The sequence below is a fragment of the Brachionichthys hirsutus genome, chromosome 18, assembly GCF_040956055.1.
Source record: "Brachionichthys hirsutus isolate HB-005 chromosome 18, CSIRO-AGI_Bhir_v1, whole genome shotgun sequence".
Lineage (NCBI taxonomy): Eukaryota > Metazoa > Chordata > Actinopteri > Lophiiformes > Brachionichthyidae > Brachionichthys > Brachionichthys hirsutus.
Genome location: NC_090914.1, coordinates 3,928,282 through 3,943,226, shown reverse-complemented (window position 1 = coordinate 3,943,226; position 14,945 = coordinate 3,928,282). Strand labels below are relative to the sequence as shown.

Genomic DNA, 14,945 nt, shown 5'->3' with positions numbered 1-14,945 from the left:
GTTTGCATTCTTTCAGGTCCTGCATTCAAAGAGCCCAGCCTGCTGCAGCTGTCACGGTTTTTCAGTGATAAAACCCAGACACCCTCCAGCGCCAGGCAGCCGGCGGATACAAGGTGTCATGAGAGGGGCCGACTGCCCCACTTTGCATGAGTCGATGGGGCTGGATGAGAGATAACGTACACAGACATAAGAGAGGAATTCAGAGAATTTGGGGTTTCTGTTAGAACTTATCAGAATTCAAAGCAATATTTGTCATAATTTGCAAACACAAATGTGCAGAGGAGCCTTTAGCCAAGGAAAGCCTAAAATAGTGTTCAGTAAATCTCAATCCCCAAGAAGACGGCAAAGGTTTCTGGCTGCAAACCTGTTTGTCCAGCATCATCAACAACAGGGGCAGGAGGCGGAGGTAAATCTGTCTCTTTGTCATCCGCCCCTTCAGCACCAGAAGTCTCCGCTCCGCTTGTATTGGAGGATCTGCTTATGGCAACTGTCGCGTCTGCTGATGATGGAGTTGTGCTGGATGCGGCGGCGAGGGCTTGTGGGTTGTGGAGATGGCCCTCCGGGTGGCTGGACGCCAACGCGCCATGGCGCTGATCCTTACTGCTGGGGGTCAGAGGAGATGGCGGCGCAGGAGGTGGGCGGTCAGCCTCGGGGACGTCGTCGTCAGTGTCATCAAAGTCGAAGGCTTCCCCCTCATCTTCATCTGCAAAAGCGACGCTGTCCACCAACACTAGAAACAGAGTTCAGGAGAGAGTAATGGATTACTCCCTGATATAAAGAATGTCAGATAAAATATAATATATAGTGTATGAGAGAGATTTGTCACCCTGTTTAGTTACTAATTGAATGTGATTTCATTGCAGTTTAAAGTGACCCGGTTCTGATTCTTGTTCTAACTTCTAACGTTTCTGTCCATCTATGCGTCAGTGTGAACAGATCTGCACCGTGTGACATCACATCGACAACAGGCAAAGGTTGAACAGCAGATAATATAACTGACACAAAAGTCAATCATGGAAATCAATAAATACGCATTGCAGATATTTATGCTTTTTTTTTTGCACCAGTTGCTATGGAAACGGTCATGAGGTAATGGGCCGGATTTCAGAATGCAAGAATGGGATTTATTTCATAAAGGATTTTCACATTTTATTAATTAAATGTGTTGCACTGTGCCCTTTAATTGTGGTTGTGGTCCTTCATATGTGAATTTTTCCTCCATTACCAAATGGTCAGTGGGAGAAAAGCCACGTGAATTCTGATCTGACTGTTTACAGTGTTTTCACATCAGGAGGGATCAGATCCCAAATGGAAGCAGGCAAATCAGAAGTGGTAATCAGAATGCAAATTCTTTGTTGACTGGTGTCTCGCTTTGGTTCCTCGTCTAATTTTTGGTTTAAAACATAACTCAAGTAAATAATCCGTCATACAAACAAACCAGATATCTAATCCTAGATTAACAGAATGCTAACTCGGTGATCTCATGCTGGGGACTCATTTCATTCTGCGTGATTATTGGGATATGGCAAAGCATAAATTGAAATCATCCTGGATAATCACATGTCATTCAAAGACTCCTTTAGAGACAGCTAATAGACACACTGTGGGCGGCAGGTTTAATCCGTGGGCCGTAAAAGTTAAAAGACTGCCACATACAGGCTTATAATTAAGGGTGGGTCTAACAATGTTTTTTTCCCCCCGGATTTTTTTTACAGCAAGGATCTGTAAACCTTATTTTTTTTAAACCTTAATTACATTTTTCATTATATATATATATAAGTTGCTCAACTTGATAGTAGAGCCAAACTAGGACAGAACTGCAAGATATAGTTAATGTTCAAAGGCGTCGGAACAGTCACTTGCAGCAGACAGGAAAGGAACAACAAAATGTCTTTCCAGTTTCCACACTGAAATTAGGCTGGCAGGAAAGAGAGCCGTTACTCCCTTCAGTCACTGGTACAGTCTGACTTGTGTTTCATTTCTGATCTACGTATGAAGATCAATTAAAAAAGCAATAGAGTAAAATGATTGAAATAATCACCTCGTCATATAGCATCAACACCTTTTGGCACCAAAGAGCTGAATGTGTGCAAAGACACACGTGTTTTCAGAGATTTCAGAAGAAGAAAAAAGAAAGTGAAGCAAAGAAAACAGAAAAAAAAAACAGAAAACACCCAAAATGTGAGATTGTAAAATGCTAACAGGGTTCACAGAAGGATAAACTGACCTAAAACCACAGAGACTACATAGAAGGAACACCCATGACTGTCATTTAACTCTGGAGTAAACACACTTTCATCACAGCTGATAGCATCAGCGAACATTCGAGTGTTCTGTCCTGGTTTTCCACGTGTTCACCGGTTCATGGGGATGACATGGCAGCCCCTGCCCCACCGGCCGAAATAGCTCAGTTGGGAGAGCGTTAGACTGAAGATCTGAAGGTCCCTGGTTCGATCCCGGGTTTCGGCACTTTGACAGCCCGCGGCGACCCTTTGCCCAATTCCAGGATAAGCTGCCTGCAACACCAAGGCTACAACTTTCCCTTCCAGACACAACGTTGCAAATGTTCTTCTTGCCTAATTCAGCAATTTAAATCCTAATCTTCAGACACAGTTGCTGTCAGAGGAAACCAGCTGTGTTAATCCTCCAGGCTTCAGGAGTCCACCGACAGTGACAAAGTAAACTTTAACTCAAAAGAAACTCCCCAATAGCTTTGAAGCGCCTCCGCGGCAATGAGCGGCTAGCTCTAAATCTCCCACGGTTCCCTCGGGCTTTGACAGGGTAGTTGGTTCCACCCTGTAGTCAGTTTGTCAGGGAACGGTCCGTGACTAATGTTCCAGGTCAGAATTGTGACCCCCTTGTCCATCTGCACACGACTTTAAGAGCATGTGAAGAGAATGGAAATGACCAACCCTGGAAAAAGAGATGCTATCTGCCCTTTTTCCATCTGTGCGATAATAAATGGTGTGAGACTGAGATAAAGCCCAGCTAGCTGCCCAATAGCCACAGTACTCCAGGACTGTATAATTGCCCTGATGCACATTATTGATGGGGACTGATTTTCAAATAGGCATTAAATCATAAAAATCAACTAGTACACATGAATATATTCTTTACTTACACCTGATAGTAATAAAATACAACAGCCGTACTGCTGTTGTAATAAAGATACAAGTTGTTTGCTCATTAGCAACAACAGAAGAACATACTGTTGCAGGTAAACAAGAGAAACATGCAGCAGTCTTCACAAAGAGAAACACTCTCGAAAAATAATGGAAAAAGAGCAGCAGTGCCAAATCTGACAGTATTAATCTTAATCTCAAATCCAAGCAAAACACCATCAGAAGAAGGTCCACATCTCAACAATCAGGAAAGGCAAGCAACGGCCCTCATCACATGGATGATCTCTAAAGATACACAGAAAAAAAATATTACAGCAAAACTGGAGAAAAAAAACTAGATAATGATAAGCTGCAAAGTCGTTACGCAGGTGTTGCTGACTGTGCCTGAATGCAACACAACCTGATCTGATTGGATCTGAATGGGTATGCATACATCGGAGAATCAGCCAATCGCGTGAGGAACATCTGGCCTCTCATATCCACAACGCTGACTTGCACATAAAAAGGCATCCATGCTTTGATTCTCTCCATACCCACGTGAAGTACGAGATCACGGAGAAACCATTGTTTGTGCGTTCCATTGTCAATTCATAATTGCCAAATGGTTTCTCAACTCTGCTGCATAACAGTCTGCTAAACATGAGTCACCGGGTTACAATCCTCAACGGCGTCACCCTGGCAACAAAGCAAGTGACTGGCCAGCTGGAGGCTAAGCATTTCTCTGGATCGTGTGTAACCCCGGAGGCCGTGTGTGTGTGTGTGTGTGTGTGTGTGTGTTCTGCTACAGCAGCCTCCGGCCTAATACTGAGGCACACTGTCTGGTATTCACAGCACCACAGCATATTTTACCCTCCTTACTCCCTTGTTCCTCATCCCACGCACTCTACAGCAGAGAAGAGGATGAGAGGGATCCTTTTTGTTGTCGCACAATTCAGATTTCACCAGCCATCCAGGAAGTGATACAACAGTGAATGGCCAACAGAAGCTGGCATCGAGCAGCTCTCGGCAGACTTTTTCAGTATTAAATGTTTTTTCTACCAATCAGGTTTTGTAAATTGGACTATTTACTCGCGGCGTGTGGCACATATGACAGACAAAAGCTTTACTTTCAGGAGGTGGCGGAGGAAAGTCTTCCACGTCCATGCTTTCTGATCTTCTCCTGCACAAGTCCGTCCGTCAGCAGCATGAAGGTGATTGCCTACGCCCACAAACGTTCCTGAGACAAACAGACAAACGTTATAGAGGTTAAATCAGCTTCAAAACGAGCAGTTCTGCTAAATCGCTTATTAAATTCATTGATTTTCCAGGAGGAGCAACATTTACAAAGTTCAATCAATAAACAAAAGTTAAAAGAAATGTAGGTCAAACAATTCAACACAAGGAGACAATCAACAATTCTACTTGGAAGTGTTTGTTGGTGAAGTCCCTGATAAATCGATGATCATCATACTTTACTTTATTATAGTTTTTCCAAAGTGGCAACATCCTATTTAAAGATTTGACTCAACATGCATTGTGAATTATAATAAAAGCATCTGTAATATGTGTGAACATTAAAAGAACAAAGGTTTGTGTGAGACTTTGACTTTCATGGCCTTTCAGGATTTTGAGACTTCTACTACTAAGTTTTATTCCCCCCCCCACCCAAAAAAAAGCGGATACATACAAGCCAACACATGCATCTACATTTTCCATGAAAATACTTCCGGATTTTGCAAAAGTTACATAAATTAGAGCACTTCTGTAAAAAATTATGTTCTGACAAATTTGTCAGAAGGTTCCATTAAGACATTATTTTCCAAAACAATTAAGAGTGTTCTGACAATTACTTCATGGTGCGGGCTTTAAGGGGTTAATCGCAGCCACAGTTTGGCCCAGGGAGACGTCATTAGCATGCTGAGGCAAGGAGACCTTTGGACCTGCATAGGCATGAGAGACATTACATTCCACCGCAGCCGTCTTCGTTTGTTTAATGACGTTCAATTCGTACCCGGAAGTAACAGTTTCTGTCAAATGCTTCTTCGAGAAAAGTGGTGCTACTTCCAGACGTCAGCCTGCAGTACCAGCGAGAACAGATGACATCATGCCGTAGCATAAAGCAGCAATTGTTGTGGCATGTATGCCTCTCACTATTCAGAGTCAGAATGTCAACACTATTAGCAATGCAACCTCTCTAGTTCAATGCCGAAGTGCGCGTCTGGCTAGTGCTGCAGGATACATGATGCAAAAGATCAGTCAAAGTCTCAAAGTCTTAAATCTTGTTTCGTCTACAAATAACGTCACGTCCTCTGCTTCTTTGTCCGCCGGCTGATCCCTCGGGCACAAGGCCAGAACATTAGACGGGGACACAGGGCCAGTGTCTGCAGAACGGTGCCGCTGGCAAATAATGCTGATGCCAACAGGCAGGTGGAGTAAGCTTAGCCCCAGGAGAAATAAAGCAGGATCCAAAGCTACGATGGTATACCGTGTGACTGAATGACTGACGATGCCTTCTTTAGGTCATAAACTGCAGGACCTGAGACGTAAGGTTGTAAACGAAATGACACGAGGAATAGCCGTCGACGCCTGACAGGAGCGGTTGAGGGTGACTCATCCCCTCCTTCAAACATTGTTTGTCGTCTGGAACAGCAGGAAGACGGAGGAAGTGGAGGAGAAGAGGCCAAATATTCAGGTGTGCTCTTATTGACGCGGAGGAACAAAACTGAGATAAATATTTACTTATGTCATTTTAAATTGTATGTGTATTGAAAAAATGAAACCTACAAAACGACAGTTTGACTGCCCTGTCACAGTTTAAGACAAAGGGGGAACGTTTTTCTCATTCCAGCTTTGAAACCACTCACCAAATACATCCAATCCGCTCCCTTGTAATTCCTCTTCTTATTATTTTTCAAAGTTTTAACTGACTTTTTTAAAGAAAACAAAATGCACGTTTCCTATAACTACATCCTGAATGGCCGTTAGGTTGATGTGACCTCAAATGTTGATTAAGACCACACAAGCACCTGGATAACTTATGGACAAGCTAAAAAAAAACATCTGAAGCATCTGTTAGCAACCTATCTGTGCTGCACCACTGACAGTAACACGTTTATGCACTATTATTCAGACATAATTTACAACTGTTCTGCAAATCTGCTCTCTATTAAAGCATACTGTACAGTGCTCTGAACCAAAGGTGATGAATGAGAGGCAGATCAGAAGGACCGTGGAGGTAAAATCAGCCATGAGGATGATGGCTGTCTAAGCTCAGCGTGCCGTTACATGCCGGGGAAGCAGTCGCATTCTGCAGACGGGGAAACGGTAATCTGGCCTCAACTGCAAAATGTTTGCAGATTTCTCATACCCTCACTATATTTTACAAAATTTTAGACTTGAAAAAATACAGGAAATGAAGATGAGTTGGAACTTGAGTGAATAGCTTAATTTCCACCATACATTTTAACCACAGGTTTCTTTTAAAATTAAGAAAAACCTTTTTCAATGTTTTTTATTCACCCAAAATCCGCAACAGATTTTGGGTGTCAGCAGATGATGACTAATAAAAAGCATTTCATTTCATCAAGATATCAGCCAGAAATGAACTGTGCGTTTCTATGTCAGACTCCCTGGATTTGCGAGGGGTTTGGATTCTGGTTGTAGTTTTCTGAAGCACAATTAATGACAAGTGGCATTTCCAAACACGGGCTGAAAGTCATAAACAAAAGGCTGGCGAAGAGGAGCAGGAGAGGGACGGGACTCGCGGTATGCTGGAGGTGTGTTTTTGGCATCGCAGCTCCCTGGTTGAATGTTTCATGAAGCCATGTGTCCCAATGTTCCCAAAATGACAGTAACAGGCATCAACCAAAAAAAACAGCACATCTCAACATAACAAAGAGAGGACGGAGCGGTTTAACAAACTATGGGGATGCATTTCTGAAGTTCAGAGGAGGACAGGACAGCCCTCTGCACGGCAGCTCTCTAGAAAGAAAACGCTACATCATGTCTAAGAACACACACACACACACACACACACACACACTGTAGTTAGAGCACCATTGCAATAAAGAAACTGATTGAAGGATGCATTTTGCTGTTTGAATAAATAACAATGTTCATTTCAATAAAAAGAATACACTATGAGAACTTTATTTAACTGTTGCTGAACAAAGAAAACATTCTATTCTCCAAACCTATCCCGGCGACCACACTGTAACTTGTGAAATGTTGAAATTCAGCACAGCACTCAGTCAGTTAGTATCAGGCAAATTACAGGCTGGGGCTGTAGCATATGTGAAATGTGGTGGCCGTTTGAAAACAGAGGCAGCCACAGCGACTGGCTAAACACTCCGAACTGGTCCCCACCCTCCCAGTGAGGCGAACCAAGGCTGTGAAAGGACTCTGTCAACAGCGCAGTGAAGGGCTAAGATGTTTCAAAGAGGTGTGTCGACTGGGTTTAAGATCTGAATATAAAGTGAACTCAGCATTGTGGGATTATTTTGGATATACTGTAAACAAGCACGGATATTTTTGTTGACGGTAAACAGCACACATGACCCTGGAAGAATAGAATATTTGTTTTTAATGAATAGCAAACAGAAATGCAAAGAATCGTTACTTGTATAAATAGCGACCCATTTGGGTGATATTTAAAATAAATTAGAAACTTTATTTTTAATACTATTGCATTGTAGCAATTTAGAAATTTTAATAGAATTATAAATAAGTTAAAACTGTAAAATTTGAGCATTTGGCAGCAACAACCTGATCAGCTTCAAATGTCACGCCTACGAGCTACCAAGCGCGCATCACCGTCAGTCAATAGTGTCCGACACTCAGAGAGCTTCCGTGCGGAAACACGCCCATGACTGCAGTTCCGCACGGAGCGCTTAGATCGCGCTAGTAATAAATGCAATGAGGAAAAAATGCATAGAATATAACCGAAACGGTACGCAAGTGGACCGAACCGAAACGGTTCGATACGTCCGCGTGAACCGTTATACCCCTAAAAATTACCCATAAACTGCTGGCGCGTATCGCCCGGAACTTAAGTGAAGCTTGTTGCTTCCGCACGAGAGGGGAACCCGTCCGGACATGTCCGTAGGAAAGCCAGCAGAGGGAACATAGTCCAAACAGAGCTGGCGTATCACAATAGTATGTTCGTTTAGCGAATTTGAAAGACACATAATAATAATAATAATAATAATAATAATACATCCCACTAACAACATTATAGTGCGTGTTAAAATGTAAAGACCGTTTTTAATTTGTAGTTTGAAAACGTTTGATGCTTGCTAGCTTTATAGTCAATGGTTGATAATGCATTGCAATTTTTGCTACAGGAAGTATTCTTTTATAAATCGTATCTATATATGCATCTTTTATACACTTCACTCAGGTATTTTATTTATTTTTATTTGCATTGAATGCTCTTGTGAAATTAAAGTGCAATCTTAATGGTAATGAGTGTGCAATTTTAAATAAATGTTATTGCAAGCATTAACATTTGTTTGTTTGTTTTATACCTCTTAAAAATATTCTGAAACACTTAAATATATTTTTAGCCGATTGCTCGATTAATCAAATTAATTAATCGATTACTGCAGCCCTAATTTGCACCCTGTTACTCTGTATTTATTCTCTAATGTTGCAAAACACATGTCTTTACAAGCAGTATATGCATGTACTATACAATTATCTAACATGTTCCCAACTGCTGAGAAATTCCACACATCCACCGACAGTGACCTTTTTTTCCAGCTGTTGCTGAATTATGTTGTCGGTCCCTGCTCTATCTCAGTTGGATCCTTGGCGAGGTTGTGGGTGGAACGCTTGTCTTCCGAAAAATGAATAAAATGCTCTTCTTCTCAACCGCCATGTACTGTGACATCCTAAGTTTAGTCACGGTAAGCAGAAGGAATTTCCATGAGATGCTAAGAGAGCAGAGCATCTGCATTTAACATAGCATGTCAAGATAAGTTACAGCAGCCATGTTTTCAGCCATAGTTTATTTTACAAATGAATCTATGTCTATATGACTAACACGAGTGCTTAGATTTGGGAACCTGCGGTGGATTTGAGCAGCCTTTCCTCAGTGTCATTGCAGTGGGAGGACATAGTAACATCTGTATTTGCAGCCAGGCCGTTCTATTTGCAAAACAAATCACCAGTGGAGATTTTTGTGTACACTCACGTGCGTGTGATCCCCTGCGACACTCCATCTGTCACATTTTCTGGTCAAATTGGTGAGGCATGACACCAGATAACCCAAACCGAAGATCAACACATAAACCTGGCTAAGCTTCCTGACTTTTGCGAAGGAGAAAGAAACACAACTCAGGAGAGAAACAGTTTACTTGAATCTTCCCGGTGACTGAGACCGTTCAGTGTATTCCCAGTGGAATGCTATGCATGAATAGATTGTAGATGGGTCGGCTGCTGCAGACAATAAATCATGTATTAGTAACTTTAGGCGAGGATTCAACTTCACAGGGATGTGCTGATTTTCAATGAGTATTTTGTATTGATTGAGTAATTCTTATCAAGATGACAAATCTCAGTCCTTCAATGATATGAAGACTAAATAGTGCATCGCACCTGCATTTCAGAAAATAATGGGCATATTCACAAAATGTTACGAGTCATAGTGAATGCCTAAAGATAGTTGTTTACCTTTTCGAGGAGAAAGTGTGCATTCGAGACACCTTCGATTATTCTAAATTATTTTTATTATGACGAATTAATTGAAGTTAACATAAAGGCGTCGAGAAAATAAAGCCACATTTCTTTTTTAAAGTACGTAGTCAAATGAGTCGACAATTTTGATGACTTGGGGAAAGTTATACGAGACGCCACGTCCGACTGCAGATAAACTGCTTAGAAAAGCAAAACAAAGCACACTTGCGTCATTATATTACACCAATACACAAAGGAATGACGTGTGGTTAAATACTGAGTCCAACTTTAACGCTCACAATTCAGAAGACAAAACAATAAACTGCTAAGGATATTGAAAAGTGTCCCAAAAGAAAACTCCGGGGAGGGGGGAAAAAAAGAAAAAGTCTTAAACTCACCATTTTCTGAACTTTTCCCAAATGTACAGTTTAACCTCGCCGTGACGCGATGCAAATACTAAACGTAACACATTTCTGACTTAAACGCGACTTTAAACTCATCAAAAACACGCACAGCTTTCCCAGTCTCTCTCTCTCTCTTTCAACCCGACAGACACCCTTCGATGCAAGTTGACTCCATCCTCGAAAAACCTCTTCTCCTTCTCTCAGTAGCTGATTGGTTGATGGCTCGACACCGGAAAGATGCGATTGGCTGCTCCAAACGTCAGTCTTCTTGCAGAGGAGTCCCAGAACTGCTCGTGTGACGTGTGAAGAGGCTCCTCTCGAAACATCTGTCAGGGGATGGTGTTGGGAAAATTAGGACTTCTGCCACTACAATTAGTTTTTGAAACAAAGGAATGAGCAAAACTCAACTTATATCACGTTTTCATATTACTCGAGCTTATCGAAAACATTATTTGAGAAGAAATATAGACTTAATGATGATGTACATTTACTATATCCAACCTGGTAAAACTCCTGTGCTAACCTTAATAATCAAATTTAGAATGAATAAGTCATGGCTTTCTGGTTAAATGAGAACTGGAGGCACCGAGAAGTATTCCTCTTCTGCCACCTACAGGGAGAGGTTATACTACACACCCTTAAATAAAAGCAGAAAATAAAAACTGGGTCACAGCAATGTGTTTCAAATATATATTACTAGTCATAGGAATGTATTTAATTTCCCCAACACAAACAAAATATACTGTGATAGAACCTAAAGAAACACACACGATCTACTTGTTAATTCCATCTCACAATAACAACTTAATACCTAATTATTAAATATCTGTCTATTGTTATGTTGTATTAAAAGCTGTTTGACAAAGCATCATTTGTTTATAAATAGATGCAAAAAAATGACAAAAAAACTTTATTTTTTGTGTTTATTTAGTCACTTATTGCTGTATGATGTACACAAAAGTAGTACACAGTGTACTGTATGCCTGGAGTTAGTCATCTGTGTAATATTGATGAGCAAATAACTGTTGTTCTTGCATTTGCCCATAATTTCTGAGGTGATATGACAAAAGCATACTGTAACGGTTCGTGTTTTAAGAGTGTTCGTTGTTCCTACGCTGCAGAGAGTCCGCGAAGGCATCCCAGGGAGGAGGGGCGGGGTGTGTGAGAGGGAGCTGCGGGAGTGAGGGATGGTTACCCGTTCCGTTGTGGCGTGGTTACGGCCGACAGTGACCATTTAATAAAGAGCTCGTTGTGAGATCCACTGTGTGCTTATTCCAGCGTCCGACGGACGCTACATTGGTGTCAGAAGTGAAAACACGGATCCCTCTGCGCTAAACTCCGTTAGCCGGGCGGAGCTAACTAGGTGAGCTACGGCTAATTCTGCTCGTCGGCTACGCTAATGGCTGGACGCGACGGAAAAGGGGCTCGCCCGAAAATCAAAGAGGAGGTAATGGACGGTGGCTACGCCGGCAGGCGGGTGTATGAGATGGAGCTTGAACGCGCTGTGGAGCGCACAAGGCAGACAGCCAGGAAGCTAGCGGCGGACGCCGGATTCAGCCCTTCAATCGCAGCCACGAGGAAAGGCTTTGCGGGCCCGACCACGGTCATGGATGGCGCCGCGCAGTGTGTTCGGCCGCAAGTCAAGACCCCAAAGTACTCCGGTAAGGCAGACTGGGAGGCATTTCATGCCCAGTTCGAGCTACTGGCTCGGGCCGCACACTGGTCAGAAGACACCAAGGCCCTCCAGCTAGCCATGTGCCTCGCCGATGACGCGCTGCCGTGCTTGCTGCAGCTGAGCCCAGCGGAGAGAGAAGACTATGGGGCTTTGGTCGGAGCCCTCCAGCGTCGGTTCGGGCAGTGTAACCAACCAGGCGTCCTGCGTGCGGAGCTGATGAACAGACGGAGGCAGCCGGGTGAGCCGCTCCGTATGCTGGCTAATGACATTGAGACTCTGGCGAGGAAAGCTTATGCCCACATGCCCGCTGCTGTGCAGAATGAACTGGCCAGAGACCAGTTTATACGAGCCCTATCACCGGGGGAGCTGCGCGTGCAGACACAGCTTGCCCATCCTTGTAGTCTGCAAGAGGCCCTGGAGCTGGCGGCGGAGAGAGAGGCTGTAGGGGGCGCTGCCGAGGGCTACCAAGGGCCAGTGACAAGGGCTGTGGTGCATAGTGACCCAGGTCAGGAGAAACCGGCTTGGGTTGCTGAACTGACTGAGCTAATCAGAGCCGCATCACCGCACCAAGCACGCGACAACCACAGCCCTCGCCGAAACCCCCCGGTGTGCTGGACGTGTGGTCAGCAGGGTCACATCAGCAGACGGTGCCCGAAGCAAGCTGGCGTCCAGGGAAACGGCTCGGGACCTGCGTAGATGGGACAACGCAGGCTCCTTTCTCTGTGTCCCACCCGGCCTCGGTTCCAGTGGACGGAGCCCAACGGAACGGCAGGGGGAGCGGGGCTCCGCTCCCTCCAGAAGCAGACGACAGCACCGAATCTGCAAGGGTGGTGGGCTGGACCAATGCAGGGGACTTTTGCCATGTACCCATCACCCTGGCAGGAGCTCCATGCACAGCCCTTATTGATACCGGCTCCACTGCAACATTAGTGAGACCCGATGTGGTGCCAGCAGGGACACATTTAGAACACACTGAGGTGAAGCTGCGAACCGTGACAGGTGAGCTAGCTCCTATGATTGGGAGGGGAGTGGTCACCATACGGCTGGGGGGGCTGTCAGTGAACTTTAAGGTGTGGGTTGCAGCAGTGCAGGATCCCTGCATATTGGGCCTGGACTTTCTTCGTGCCACACGAGGTGTGTTAGACCTGGGGGGGAACACGTTGACTTTCCCAAGGGGCCCCACGATTGAAATGGTGCGCCCCGCTCAGACCCGTGGGCTGCAACAGCCAAGCATGAGAGCAGTAAAGGAGCAACGCAAGACACAGCCCCTACTACCAACCTCTCAGGTGCCGCAGCCCCTCGCTCCCCATCTCCCAGCAGTCACACAGCCTCCTCAGGTGCAGTGTCCCACGGCAGGTGAGGGAGACAGGATGGGGATGGTGAGGGAGGTGTGGAAGCACAACTGCCACAGCTTGGATGCCAAGCAACAAGCGGAGCTGTGGCAGGTGTTGTTAGAGTTCCAGGACATTTTTGCATTGACGGAAGAGGAAGTGGGCCTGACTCACCTGGTGCAACATGACATCGACACCGGGGATGCCAGGCCCATTAAGACACGCCCTCGCCGCCTTCCCCTAGCACGTCAGGCTGCTGCTGACAGCGCGATCAGCGAGATGCTGCAGAATGGCATCATTGAGCCTTCTGACAGCCCCTGGGCCTCTGGGGTTGTGATGGTCAACAAAAAGAGGAGCTCAAAAATGAGATTCTGTGTGGACTACAGGCCGTTGAACAGCGTGACGAAAAAAGACTCGTACCCGCTGCCCCGTATTGATGAGTCTCTGGACTTAATTTCCGGCTCCTCCTGGTTTTCCTCCCTAGATCTGCGCAGCGGTTACTGGCAGGTGCCTCTCAGCCCAGAAGCAAGACCGAAAACCGCATTCTGTACTGGCAGGGGGCTGTGGCAGTTTCGGGTCCTCCCCTTTGGCCTGTGTAATGCCCCAGCCACGTTTGAAAGATTGATGGAGAAAGCTCTGGCTGATGTCCCCCGCCAGGAATGCCTGGTTTACCTGGACGACATCCTGGTCCATGGGAGCACTTTTGGGGCGGCTCTGGCATCTTTGCAGCAGACGCTGCAGAGGATAGCAGCGGCTGGGTTGAAGCTCCACCCAGATAAATGCTGCTTTATGAGGAGGGAGCTGGAGTTCCTGGGGCACAAGATTGGGGGCGAGGGCATCAGCACGCTGGAGGAAAAAGTGCGAGCAGTGAAGGACTGGCCAACCCCCACCACCCTGAGAGAACTGAAGAGCTTCATTGGCCTGGCGTCCTACTACAGACGGTTCGTGCGTGGCTTTTCTTGCATAGCCGCGCCTCTGTTCCGCCTGCAGCGAAAGGACAGTGACTTTGCTTGGTCCCCAGACTGTGAGCAGGCTTTCAGCCACCTGAAGGAGGCCCTGACGGAGTCGCCCATCCTTACCCCCCCCGACCCGAGCCTGCCGTTCCTGCTGGACACAGATGCAAGCGACGTGGGTATGGGAGCAGTTCTGAGCCAAGTGGGGCCAGAGGGAGAGAAAGTGGTGGCGTACTTCAGCAGAACCTTTAACAAAGCTGAGAGGCGCTACTGCGTGACGCGCAGAGAGCTCCTGGCGATCGTGAGAGCAATAAGCCACTTCAGGTATTACCTCTGCGGCCTGCCGTTCACTGTCAGGTCAGATCACGCAGCCCTGCAGTGGCTGATGTCCTTCAAGGAGCCAGAGGGACAGATTGCACGCTGGCTGGAGGAGCTGGCGCCCTACACCTTCCACGTGGAATACAGGGCTGGCGCTCGCCATGCAAATGCGGATGCTATGTCCCGGCGCCCCTGCGCTTCTGAGAGCTGTCGGTACTGCGAGAGGAGGGAGGCCCGGGAGGTGGAGCTCTGCGCCGAGGGGAAACACGACCCCATGCCCAGCGAGGACAGACTAGCCTGCAGAGCAGCGCAGGTTGTTGGGGCTGTAGAGTGGAGAGTCCAACAGGAAAAAGACGCTGACCTCCAACCAGTGCTGCAGTGGATGGAGTCCGGAAGGAGGCCCCAGTGGAATGAGGTCGCCGGGTGCTCCCCTGCCACTAAGGGACTCTATGAAAAATTTGCAGCCCTTCGGCTTAAGGACGGGGTGC

The 14,945-nt window shown here is 45.8% G+C and overlaps 1 protein-coding gene and 1 non-coding gene across 2 annotated transcripts in view; one reads left to right on the top strand and one right to left on the bottom strand.

The window, feature by feature from the left end:
* Positions 1 to 10,311, bottom strand: part of arhgef10 (Rho guanine nucleotide exchange factor (GEF) 10) — a 35,550-nt gene extending 25,239 nt beyond the window's left edge. Inside the window, exons 1-3 of the mRNA XM_068751657.1 lie at positions 10,175 to 10,311; positions 4,229 to 4,338; positions 365 to 730 (exon numbers count right to left, since the gene is read on the bottom strand). Of these exons, the coding sequence (XP_068607758.1) occupies positions 365 to 730; positions 4,229 to 4,265 (403 nt within the window). The 5' untranslated portion in view covers positions 4,266 to 4,338; positions 10,175 to 10,311. The remainder of the gene's footprint in view (positions 1 to 364; positions 731 to 4,228; positions 4,339 to 10,174) is intronic.
* trnaf-gaa (transfer RNA phenylalanine (anticodon GAA)) lies at positions 2,397 to 2,469 on the top strand. The gene has a single exon. It is a non-coding gene; the product is annotated as a tRNA-Phe (tRNA).
* Positions 10,312 to 14,945: the final 4,634 nt, after the last annotated feature.